This window comes from Heptranchias perlo, chromosome 2 (assembly GCF_035084215.1).
Source record: "Heptranchias perlo isolate sHepPer1 chromosome 2, sHepPer1.hap1, whole genome shotgun sequence".
Lineage (NCBI taxonomy): Eukaryota > Metazoa > Chordata > Chondrichthyes > Hexanchiformes > Hexanchidae > Heptranchias > Heptranchias perlo.
Genome location: NC_090326.1, coordinates 67,328,111 through 67,340,156, shown reverse-complemented (window position 1 = coordinate 67,340,156; position 12,046 = coordinate 67,328,111). Strand labels below are relative to the sequence as shown.

The 12,046-nt window shown below is 40.9% G+C and overlaps 1 protein-coding gene across 2 annotated transcripts in view; it reads left to right on the top strand.

Moving 5' to 3' along the window:
- skap2 (src kinase associated phosphoprotein 2) overlaps positions 1 to 12,046 on the top strand; it is a 283,699-nt gene that overhangs the window by 148,465 nt on the left and 123,188 nt on the right. For both annotated transcript variants that reach the window (XM_068002204.1, XM_068002193.1), the window contains exons 5-7: positions 5,351 to 5,428; positions 6,073 to 6,156; positions 10,239 to 10,363. In XM_068002204.1, coding sequence (XP_067858305.1) covers positions 5,351 to 5,428; positions 6,073 to 6,156; positions 10,239 to 10,363 — 287 coding nt within the window. The remainder of the gene's footprint in view (positions 1 to 5,350; positions 5,429 to 6,072; positions 6,157 to 10,238; positions 10,364 to 12,046) is intronic.

Sequence of the window (12,046 nt, the reverse complement as noted above, 5' to 3'; positions counted from 1 at the left end):
GGCACTACCAAAAACCCTTAACTGATGAATTAAATCATTTGATGTACAGTCATATTTCATAAAATGAAATCATAATACTGTAAAATGACTAATTGAAGGTTTTGCAAGACTTGATATTGAAATGTTCCAATATAATACACTAAGCATCCATTTTAAATGACTTTGTGGAAGATATTAATTATGTCTGTGTCCCTCAGTAGTCTGTTTTCTAGTTTACATGATTTATATATATACTGTGTTTAAACAGGAGTGGGCAGAAGAGATGAACTGGACCCACAAGTTTTAAAGTCACTGATCTGGGGAAATTACTAAACAATACAGGATTTTTTTCAAAGGAGAAAAGATTAACCTGGGATGCGGAGCAGTTGACATGGTTGGTGGAGGGGTGGGGGGGAGGGGCGAGGGGCAATATGTTTGCGAGAAAATGAGATTTGGAGGAGGGGATCAAAAGGACATTTGCAAAAAGGAGAAGTGACCCATCTAGTGTTTTATTTCAGGACCACAATTGAACAAGTTCACGTTGCAATGTATTATATCTGACCACTAAATTGCCATCAATTAAGTTGTCAATAAGGCAATGTAAAATTGGTGAACTGTGGGTGCATATATTTTAAAAGGAATCTGTCATTGAGGAAGACTGTTTTGGGTGACCGATTCCCCTCCTTTATTAATCATTAAATTTTATATTTATGAAATTGAGATCTGTATTACATATGAATGAGACTAGTGTTTAGTCATGGAAATTGTTGCTGAAAGTCACAGGACCGTTGTGGCTAAAACTAGGAAAATCACCCTTACCCCTCAGTCAGCACCTAATCTGACAGCACTGGCAAGTAGTTGCCCTCTCCAACATCAGCACAGGTTTTCTCAGCTGTTTTTGCGAGTGCTGGAGTAATTGAAGTGCCTGCTTTAACAGTGGAATTTTCTTGTAGGCGACAAAGCAGCAGTCTCCACAACAAAGATGGCCAGAAACTCAGGAATTGTCTGATCCTCCAATCCTGATATTGAGTGAGCGTGTCCATCCTCTTTAAGCCTCTGCTTTTGCTGTAGAGCAATATCCCAACTCAGATGCTGCAACGTACTCTCCCTCACATTTCTAGTCAGAAATTGTAATCCTCATGGCAAAGCTCATGATGCTATGACTGCACACAACCAGACTGTAGCCTATTGTGTGAGCCGTCATAACTGTCTATCATGATTTTCATTGATTAGAAGAAGGGAAAAGAAAAGCTGCTAAACTTCAGAGTATTGCAGTTAGTGGTGGAAATTTGCTCCAAAGCAAGGATATGACTGAAGAGTCAAAGCATGATACATTGGTGATAAAAGCTCTGGTTTCAGTGCAACCATTGAATGATTCCAATGTCACCAATACTAGTGTTAACTGAGATCACAGTCCCAATCTAGATAGACCTGATGAATCCAGCCACACGTTCAACAGAATGTGGCTTTGATAGTCCATTGCTCCCATTGATTGGGTTCACTGACTGATGATATGCCCCTAAAAATCTATTTAAAGACTTTGAAATAATATCCTATGATTACATGGCAGGGTTCAAACAGGCAGCCAAAATTGTACCTCCTTTAACAGGCATTGCTGGTTTCTTGGAACCAACTAATATTCCTGACCCATTTATATTATGTAGATTAGCTGAAACAAGTAGTATCTTTTACATTTCAAGGTTTTTTCCCCCAACAGCTATTCCTCGTGTAAACAGCTTGGCAGACTAAGTCTCCTATGAATCAAAACCTGTATTTTTATTCTCCGTCACATTTAGGTTAATATAGTGTTGGTCTAACAATTAAGCTCAATCACAGTAAATTTCTTACTGGAGAATACATAGGAAGCCCACTATATTTCCCATCACCTTGGACAGCATGGATTGACTGCTTTATACAGGTTGGATTTATTTACAAGCAATATCATACATGGAAGTATTGACATAGGCAAACTGCTAAAACCCACGATACTTATGAATTTCTACAAAGCAGGGACCAGTCCACAAAACACTAATATACCCATTTTCAGAAAACTGCCTCTTTTCCATCTCTTGGAACATAAGTTCCTTCGGACAAATCAGTTGAGCTTTCTCTTTCCTTGGTGCATAGTCATTGGTTTTCCATGATGAGATTTAACACAGAGTATGTAAATCATACATGCTCACAGAGCTAATGGGGGAGAAACTCAATGACCAGGAGATGAATGCTGGGGTGGGGGGCACCTTAGCCGCCTCATGACGTGGTTTCTAGGAGTGACTGCAAGAAACTGCAATTCTGTCACAGTCTTGGGAAATCATAGTCTCCACATGCAGATGGCCTAGGAGGTATCTAGGTACAATTGCCTTGGCCTGTGTTGATGGGTAACGGCTGCTTCTTGAGGTGTAATTGCACCTGTTTTGTATTCCTCCTTTGCTCCTCCTCCCTCTTATCTCTAATGATGTGGAGATGCCGGTGATGGACTGGGGTTGACAATTGTAAACAATTTTACAACACCAAGTTATAGTCCAGCAATTTTATTTTAAATTCACAAGCTTTCGGAGGCTTCCTCCTTCTCAGGTGAACGTTGTTGGAAATGAAATCCTCGAAATTAAATCGCATTTATAAATCACAGAACAATGCTTGGTGATTACAGACAGTTTTTTCAACTGCCCGTTGCCAAGGCAATCAGTGTGCAGACAGACAGGTGTTACCTACAAGGTCTCCGAATATACAAATCACCAAAAAAAACCAAAAAAAAAACAGAGATAGAGAGGTAGAAACATAGAAAAGACAGCAACTGACCCGTTATATTAAAAACAGATAACATTTGTTCGCTGGTGGGGTAACGTGTAGCGTGACATGAACCCAAGATCCCGGTTGAGGCCGTCCTCATGGGTGCGGAACTTGGCTATCAATTTCTGCTCGACAATTTTGCGTTGTCGTGTGTCTCGAAGGCCGCCTTGGAGTACGCTTACCCGAAGGTCGGTGGCTGAATGTCCTTGACTGCTGAAGTGTTCCCCGACTGGGAGGGAACCCTCCTGTTTGGTGATTGTTGCGCGGTGTCCGTTCATCCGTTGTTGCAGCGTCTGCATGGTCTCGCCAATGTACCATGCTCTGGGGCATCCTTTCCTGCAACGTATGAGGTAGACAACGTTGGCCGAATCACAGGAGTATGAACCATGCACCTGGTGGGTGGTGTCCTCTCGTGTGATGGTGGTATCTGTGTCGATGATCTGGCATGTCTTGCAGAGGTTACCATGGCAGGGTTGTGTGGTGTCGTGGATGCTGTTCTCTTGAAAGCTAGGTAATTTGCTGCGAACGATGGTCTGTTTGAGGTTGGGTGGCTGTTTAAAGGCGAGTAGTGGAGGTGTGGGGATGGCCATAGCGAGGTGTTCGTCGTCATTGATGACATGTTGAAGGCTGCGAAGAACATGGCGTAGTTTCTCCCCTCCGGGGAAGTACTGGACGACAAAGGGTACTCTGTTGGTTGCGTCCCGTGTTAGTCTCCTGATGAGGTCTATGCGATTTTTTGCTGTGGCCCGTCGGAACTGTCGATCGATGAGTCGAGCGTCATATCCCGTTCGTACGAGGGCGTCTTTCAGCGTCTGTAGGTGTCCATCGCGTTCCTCCTCATCTGAGCAGACCCTGTGTATTCGCAGGGCTTGTCCATAGGGGATGGCCTCTTTGACGTGGTTAGGGTGGAAGCTGGAAAAGTGGAGCATCGTGAGGTTGTCTGTGGGCTTGCGGTAGAGTGAGGTGCTGAGTTGCCCGTCTTTGATGGAGATTCGTGTGTCCAAGAAAGAAACTGATTCTGAGGAGTAGTCCATGGTGAGCTTGATGGTGGGATGGAACTTGTTGATGTTATCATGTAGTCTCTTTAGTGATTCCTCACCGTGGGTCCATAGGAAGAAAATGTCGTTGATGTATCTGGTGTATAGTGTTGGTTGGAGGTCCTGTGCAGTGAAGAAGTCCTGCTCGAACTTGTGCATGAAAATGTTGGCGTATTGGGGTGCGAATTTGGTCCCTATGGCTGTTCCGTGTGTTTGGGTAAAGAACTGGTTATCGAAGGTGAAGACATTGTGATTCAGGATGAAGCGGATGAGTTGTAGGATGGCGTCTGGAGATTGGCTGTTGTTGGTGTTGAGTATTGATGCTGTCGCAGCGATGCCGTCATCGTGGGGGATATTGGTGTAGAGTGCCGAGACGTCCATCGTGGTGAGAAGTGTTCCTGGTTCAACTGGTCCGTGGGTACTGAGTTTTTGTAGGAAGTCTGTAGTGTCGCGACAGAAGCTGGGGGTTCCCTGTACGATGGGTTTCAGGATGCCCTCGATGTATCCAGAGAGGTTCTCACACAGGGTTCCGTTGCCTGATACGATAGGACGTCCGGGTGTGTTGGCTTTGTGTATCTTTGGGAGGCAGTAGAAGTCTCCCACGCGGGGAGTACGTGGGATGAGAGTGCGTAGGATGCTTTGACGGTCTGGATCGAAGGTCTTGATCAGTTTGTTGAGCTGGTGGGTGTGTTCTTTGGTCGGATCTGCGGGTAACCGTCTGTAGTGTTCCTGGTTGTCCAGTTGTCGGTATGCTTCTTTGCAATAGTCCGTTCTGTTCTGTATGACGATGGCTCCTCCTTTGTCCGCTGGTTTGATGACGATGTTGCGGTTGGTCTTGAGAGCGTTGATGGCGTTGCGTTGTGCTCGGGTGACATTCTGGACTGTCTTCTGAGTGCGGCTGATGAATCTGGCATTGACACATTTCCTGACAGCTTGAGCATACATGTCCAGCTGAGGGCAGCGACCCTCCGGAGGAGTCCAGTGTGACTCTTTCCTCTTCGGTTGCTGTACCGCGGATCCCTCTGTCTGCTGTTCCAGATCGTTGATTGTCTCATTGGGTTCGCTGCTGAAATCTTGGGGTTTGTGGAAGTATTCCCGGAGCCTCATTCTCCTGATGAATTCCTCTGTGTCCGCCGCGAGACTAGTGGGGTCCATTTTGGTAGTGGGGCAGAAATTGAGCCCTCGGCTGAGAACTTCGATTTCGTCTGGTTGAAGGGTGTGGTCGGACAAATTGACGATAGACTTCCCTGTCTCTTTACTCTTATCTCTAGTTAGTTCAGAATGGTATAAAATAAAACACTGGAATTTTCCCAATTTTGTATTGGATAAAAACTCTGCTTTCATCAGAAACTTTATCAAGTTCCAGACTACCAATGAGAAACTTCACTTTGCTAGTATCTAAATAAACATATTGTGAGTAATGTATACTTTCAAAATAAGTATGAGGGTGGGGGGTTGGTGGTGGTCGTGGTGGTGATGAAGAAGAGGACTTTACCTCTTGGAACATTATTTTTAAGTATATATTCTCTTTTTTTCCCCTATAGTTCAGCGGTCCCCTCCAATACCTGCACAGGAACTAAATCAAATTCTGAAAGCTGGATATTTGGAAAAACGCCGAAAAGGTAAATTGTTTTGTACTGTTTTCAATACAGGACGAGATCAAAGCTATCTGTGACAACACCAATATACTTGTTTTACAAAAAAAACACTCAGTTGTCTGTATGATAGGTATTAGGATAAAAGACTAATAGGTATTTTTGCTGCTCATTTGAAATTTTAAAGATTTAATTATTTTATCTTTTGGTTTCAGTAAGACAATTTTTAGTTACTTATAGGGACATGGGTTTCATTGGGATAGTGTAGAGTGCAGGTTTGGTTGCTGACATTTAGTAATTGAATTTAAAGTGTAATTTTGAGTTAGTTGTTTAACAGGACGTGTAGCTTCCTCTTTTTTGTTTCTTATTTTATCCCCATCCACTGCTTGGTTGGATAATATTTTATACCATTTGTTTTGGCGTGTATAATGGTGTGCAATTTAATCACTTTTTTTGTACTGATTTTCTTCTCTAATAATTAGGAATGTGTTGGTGTTCTTCTGTGGGATTGACATGTTGTTACATTTTTACATAATAATTGACTTGCATTTCATTTAAATACTCATCCACTTCTGCTTGTATTGGCAACATAAACAGCATCAATAAACTATTTGCTTCAAGCTCATTTATACTTATTTTTAACCACACTAATTGATTTGTGTTTATTGCAGATCACAGCTTCTTTGGATCTGAATGGCAGAAACGTTGGTGTGCACTTAACAACAACGTCTTCTATTACTACGGAACGGAAAAGGGTAATGTTATTTTTCCTGATCAAATAAAAATGAAACACTATTATATATGTGGTTCAAATTGGTTTGATTTGCTGTATACTGTATTTAAAGAGCTGGCATAGGCCATTGGAGTTGTTGGATTTGCATTAGTCCTTTCATATGTGAATTGCATAATCCCACCACCTAATCCTAGCCTTTTTTAAATAATCTGGAAGAATTGGCTGTTTTGAGGACAAAATCCACTTATCTCATAGTCTCCTGAGTGTGATTCCCTTATACTGTCAGCAGGCTGAGTCCATAAAGCAATAAATATCTGAGTTTGTTGGATGATTCAGTGGGGACTTTTGTTGTACAAGTGACATCTCCACAATATATCTTCTCCCTTTTAAAAACAAAACAATCCAGCCCAGTGGTGCACCTGCCCCGCAGATAGAGCTTGGCACTTTATCTTCACCCCTTAGACCCAGCCTCATTGATACATTTACAATTTAGAGCTTGGAACTCTAGCTTTGAGCAGGAACCCAGACTCGAGCACAACGACATGGTATTATTCGAGCAGGGGACCTCAGATGCATCTTTCTGGTTCCTGCTGCAGTTGAGCTTAATATATTTTAAAAAACCAAACTACCTAGATGATATCTTCGTTTTACCATTCAATACCTAGATCTAGAGCCTACCGAAAGAAGCTTTCCTATACCCTGCTGATTTGTCGTTGCAGGGGGGTATATCACATCTCTCGCTCAACCACATTCCACTTGCCATGTGGGTGATCAAATTAAATAAACAAAACAAGAATACATTGCACTGAGGTATTAAAAATTAAATGATAATTAATAGGCAGTGATGGACTGGATTGATTTCTACTCTTACCTGAATTAAAGATTCAAGCTAGAGATGTGTGGTTGCTATTGTTGATTTAAAAATAATGCAAGAAGTGTAATGATCCATTTTTTTGTTACAGATGGAAATGTGAATTATTCAAATTGTCTTTCTAACTCATGGTCCATCCAATTGCCAAATTTATCTTGCCTTGCTTAATTAGACTTGGCAGTCTAGAATTAACAAAGTGGCAACCCTAAGACAAAGTAAAAGCTCTAAGAAATATCCAAAGAAACTTTAAAAAATTCAGCCACACTGTGCTGGGACATTCTAGCCAGAGTCAACCTGCAGAAGAATTTGATGTCTTGCAATATATTAATTTAGATCCTCAAAAGGCTATTGAATTGCTCTGCTGTGATATCCAAATGAAGGAGAAAAATGCCCAGCTCAGCCTATTGCTTACCAATACACCTGGTCAACAAACCTCCAAATTGGCCCAGGCCTTATCTTGACTTCCCCTAGTAGAAGCAGCTAAACATACAAGGGAATCAGATTTCAATCTTAGGTATCAACAACAACAGCAACCAGCATTTATATAATGCCTTTAATGTAGTAAAATGTTCCAAGTTGCTTCACAGGTGCATTATCATACAAAATAGGGCAAATGATTGTAAAGATATAGGACAATTTATATAGCAGTCTCCAGAATTTACTTCTAGCCCAACTGTGAAGAGCTTTGCTCCTATTACCTTTTAAATGGGGGAAAGGGTTAACATCTAGACACTTCCAATTCTTTATTCTTTGCAGATACTGAATGGCACCCAACTGCAAGCAGTCTCATTCTTCTGACGAACCAATTACAATATCCAGTGCCCAAACAGCAGATACAGGGGCTTAATACTGTTTACTGTGCCCATTAAATTGGGTGGCCTTCACTCAATTTTGGATCTTGGGGAAATTGAATCAATTCCTGAAATTGGAGAAGTCCAAGTTTGTTTACAACCCACATAACATGCAAGTAGCGAGTCCCAGGGATTCACTAGCAGCTACAGATGCATAATTTCAAGTAGTAATTTGGCCTTATCAATTTTCCAGGTTTTATTTTCAGGGTGTAAGCTACCAGTACAGTGTCCTTCCTTTCGTAGACTCCGAGTTTTTACAAAATGGCTTTCAGCGTTTATTTAGCACCTACATCTACAGCATATTCATGTTTATGTGTATCTAGATTAGCTTCCAGTTCAGACTCTGCTAGCGGACAATTCAGTAAGTAATGTATACCTTCCATTCTCACCTGAGTCAGAAAGTTGTGGGCTCCAGTCCCATTCCAAGTCATGAGCACATTATCTCAGAGCTGGCACAGGTGCAATGTGCTATAAAGTTCTATGATTCTATCTGTACCAAAGAAATAATTCATCTTATTCTAACTGATATGGAAAGTTTAATACCTTACTTTTCACTCATCTGAAAGATCTAGCATTGCATCTTGGTTTAATCATGCCTATGTTCTGCTGTCCCTTGTAAAAATTCTACCTGTTGCACCTGGTGTCATCTTCACTCTGAAACATCCTGAACTAACTTAATCTCCGCTTGTAACTTCTCTAAAACCACTATTAGAACTATCAAGCACAATTTTATTGAGAAGCACCAACTGCTGTGTTCTGCACTCCAACAGTTGTTCCATTAGGTCCATTGCCAAAGCTACGTCTCGTAACTTCTGCAAATGGTCTTTTTCACCATCATGATGGGAGAGTTGCTGGCTCTCCTAAAGAGAAAGCTGACCTTTTTGGTTCACTTTCCCCCGTTAACTCTAATATTGATGATCTTAGTAAAGTACATGCCTCTGTTGCTTCATTCTCTCCTATTATGATTGACATGCTGTTTAATCTCCATGTATGTTGGATTATTCATTTTCTGGACCCTAATAAGAGCTCTTGTCCTGTGAGTGATCTATTAGCATTAAAATATATGCTTCGGAACAACTTCTTGCCATACGCTATCTCTTCAATCTTACTCCTAATTTGCCTTTCCATCTCTTTGGAAATTTGTTTAAGTTTGATTTTTTTTTTCTCCCCCCTTTGCCTAATGCCCCGTGTATGCCAGTTGCCATGCATTAGACAGAGGAAATAGAGGAAGAGATCTGTAATGCTGGGCCACTGTTCCTTTTGTGCATGACATGTATTTCCAGTGGCATCCTAGCATGGCCATATAAATACAATGCAAATGATGCAAGAGTGATGTCATAATACCTCCCATGTCAACTCCTGAGATTCAACCTGACAAAGGAGACCGCCACGGAAATTGGATGTTAGAAGTTGTGGAGCTACCCCTTCAGTTTGAATGATCTGTAAAGTGACTACCAGTAACCTCCGGGCACCTCTTGTAGGTTTTTTTTTTAAACCTTTTTTCAGTGCAGGAGGGCTTCACTGCAGGGCTGGAGGCCAACTGTCTGATGTTTCTGACACCATAACCACTAGAAGTTTGCGCTGTTACGGACCTTAAGACTTCCAGTAGCACACAGCTTCCACCCCCAATCTAGTGTAAATGCCAATTCCCAGGTAATAATTCTGTACACCTGGTAATCACCCAATCCATTTAAGTAAACTGAACTCAGAAAGTTGATATCAAGTCGAGTGCTTGTTGTTGTGCCTCTAACCAACAACTTCTATTTCTTGCCTGTGGCAGGTTCACCCTTAGTCCTTCATTTATTCACATTCATGCCATCACCATCTCCTTTGACTTCAAATGAGGCCCCCAAATCTCCTCTATTGCTGCCTCTAAAAAGCTTGGTTTCCTTTTTCTTGCTAAACATTTTTTTGATACTTTAGCTTCCCTCAGCTGTGTAATTCTTGGAATTAATATACCAATTTAAATAAATTCTGCATAGGGATCTCACTGGGTGTACTTCATTGAGTTTTTCAGTCAAGGGTCAAAAGAATGACAGCTTTTCTGGATTATACTCCTTCAGATACTTAGGATGTACATTATCAAGTAACATTCTCTCCTGTTCATAATACCATGTCCTAGATTCACTAATACCTTTCAAAGATGTGTTTGACTGTCAATGCCCTCAGGGCAATTAGGGTTGGGCACTAAAAGCTGCCTTGTCAGTATTGCCCACATCCCAAAAACAAATCAAAAAGAAGATTGGTTTAAGGTGAAACAAAAATACTGCTTTGAAAATATTAATCTGATCTTTTGGTTCATTGCTTTTGTTCTTTGTTAACTGATTTGATATCTTTATATAGATGAATTAAACATTTTTCACTTATTTAACATATTTGTAGATAAACAGCAAAAAGGTGATTTTGCCATAGATGGATACATAGTCCGGCTGACAACTACCCTCAGGAAAGATGCAAAGAAGGATTTCTGTTTTGAACTCTGTGCTCCCGATAAACGACTATACCAGGTTTGACTTTTATATGCGTATTTTTCACTTTGGTCCACGGAATGTGCATCACTTTCTTCACTCACCAGTTGTAGCGATCAGCAATTTTGCTCACTCCCACATCTAGATTAATTCAGGATTGGGTGAACTACTACATCTTATCAAAAATAGTTTTTTTTAAAAGAGAAATTTTGACAAGCTGAAGCATCCTAACATTATAGGCTGAGTGTTAAAATTATTTCATCTATCTGGTGTCTTTTTCTTGGTCAGTTTTTATTGTAACCTGAGGTTTTTAGTACAATTGTAGCATCAAAATACCTTACTTTAATAAACAATTATAGTAAAAAATCAATTAGTCTCGGGATTTTGTGTCTGGTCTAGTGCGTGTTGCAAGGATGTTACTGAGACCTACAGGTCAATACGATCGCAGTTCAGTATCTGGTCTGAGTTGATTTAGCCAATTGCAGCCAGCAGAGCAGCGAAATTAGCCTCAATATGCCTGGTCTAGGAAGAAGAAAAAGAAAATCTGCAGAGTTTATAACCCTGCTCTCTTTCCAGTGATGAAAGTATACATTTGGATGTCCGGATCAGGCTTCGCTGTCTGGGGGCTCCCCACCCCGTTCAGACATCCCACTGGCACTAAATGTCTAGATCGTTTTTCCACATCGTTCACCTGAGGAAGGAGGTAGCCTCCGAAAGCTTGTGAATTTAAAATAAAATTGCTGGACTATAACTTGGTGTTGTAAAATTGTTTACTAAATGTCTAGGCTTTTATATGAAGATCAACTATTTGGCTGGATAGGTATCAGTATCTGTTGTACTGTACTACAGCATAAATCACTAGCTCATGGGGTAAGGGGAATAAACAATACATTGTATCAGTGGTTTCCAATCTTTTAGCAGGGCCTCACCAATTCAATTTTTTTCGGCTAGCCCACCACAAAATCCTCTTAGTCTCTTTGTCCATCTAGCTACAGATATTTGTTTTTTCCTCCCTCTCTTGTCTCCCACACCTTGTTGTTCTCTTTTTTGCCCCCCAGCCCACTTGTTTTTGTGTCTTTTGGTCACCTGTCCTAATGTCTCTTTTGGCTCGGTGTCAATTTATGCCTGATTACACTCCTATGAAGCGCTTTGGAATGTTTTACTACGTTAAAAGTGCTATATAAATGCAAGATGTTGTCTCCTCCCACTTCTGCTTCACTCCTTGTTTCTCTCAATTCTTTTTACTTTTATTTTTTTCTACTTCCCTTTCTTCTGTTCTATATATGTTTACCTCTCTCTTTCTTGTTTGTGCAACATTCTGCAGCCATTTGTGCTGCCGTGGTTGTGGGTGGGCCATCAAGTAACAAAGCCAAAATGTGGGAAAGAGCAGGCTCCTGAAGCAGCACATGAAAGCTGAGGGAGTAGACTGGTAAAACTTTGGAAAAAGGAGACCTAAGAAAGAAAAACAAATGTCTCTGCAGATTTTCTGAGGATAGGAGCTTGATGTAATTGATGGGGACTACAGACAATCAGGAGAAATCATTGCAATAATATCATACTACCAACAATTATAGGATTAAATTTAGAGTGCAAATTCTGGTTCTGTCTGCCTTTTGCCACACCCCATCTAACAATCACTCATAACAATAGTTGATTTTTATTTCCATCACACCAGAATACTTAATTTTGCAATTAGACAATCAATATAACGTAAATGACCAT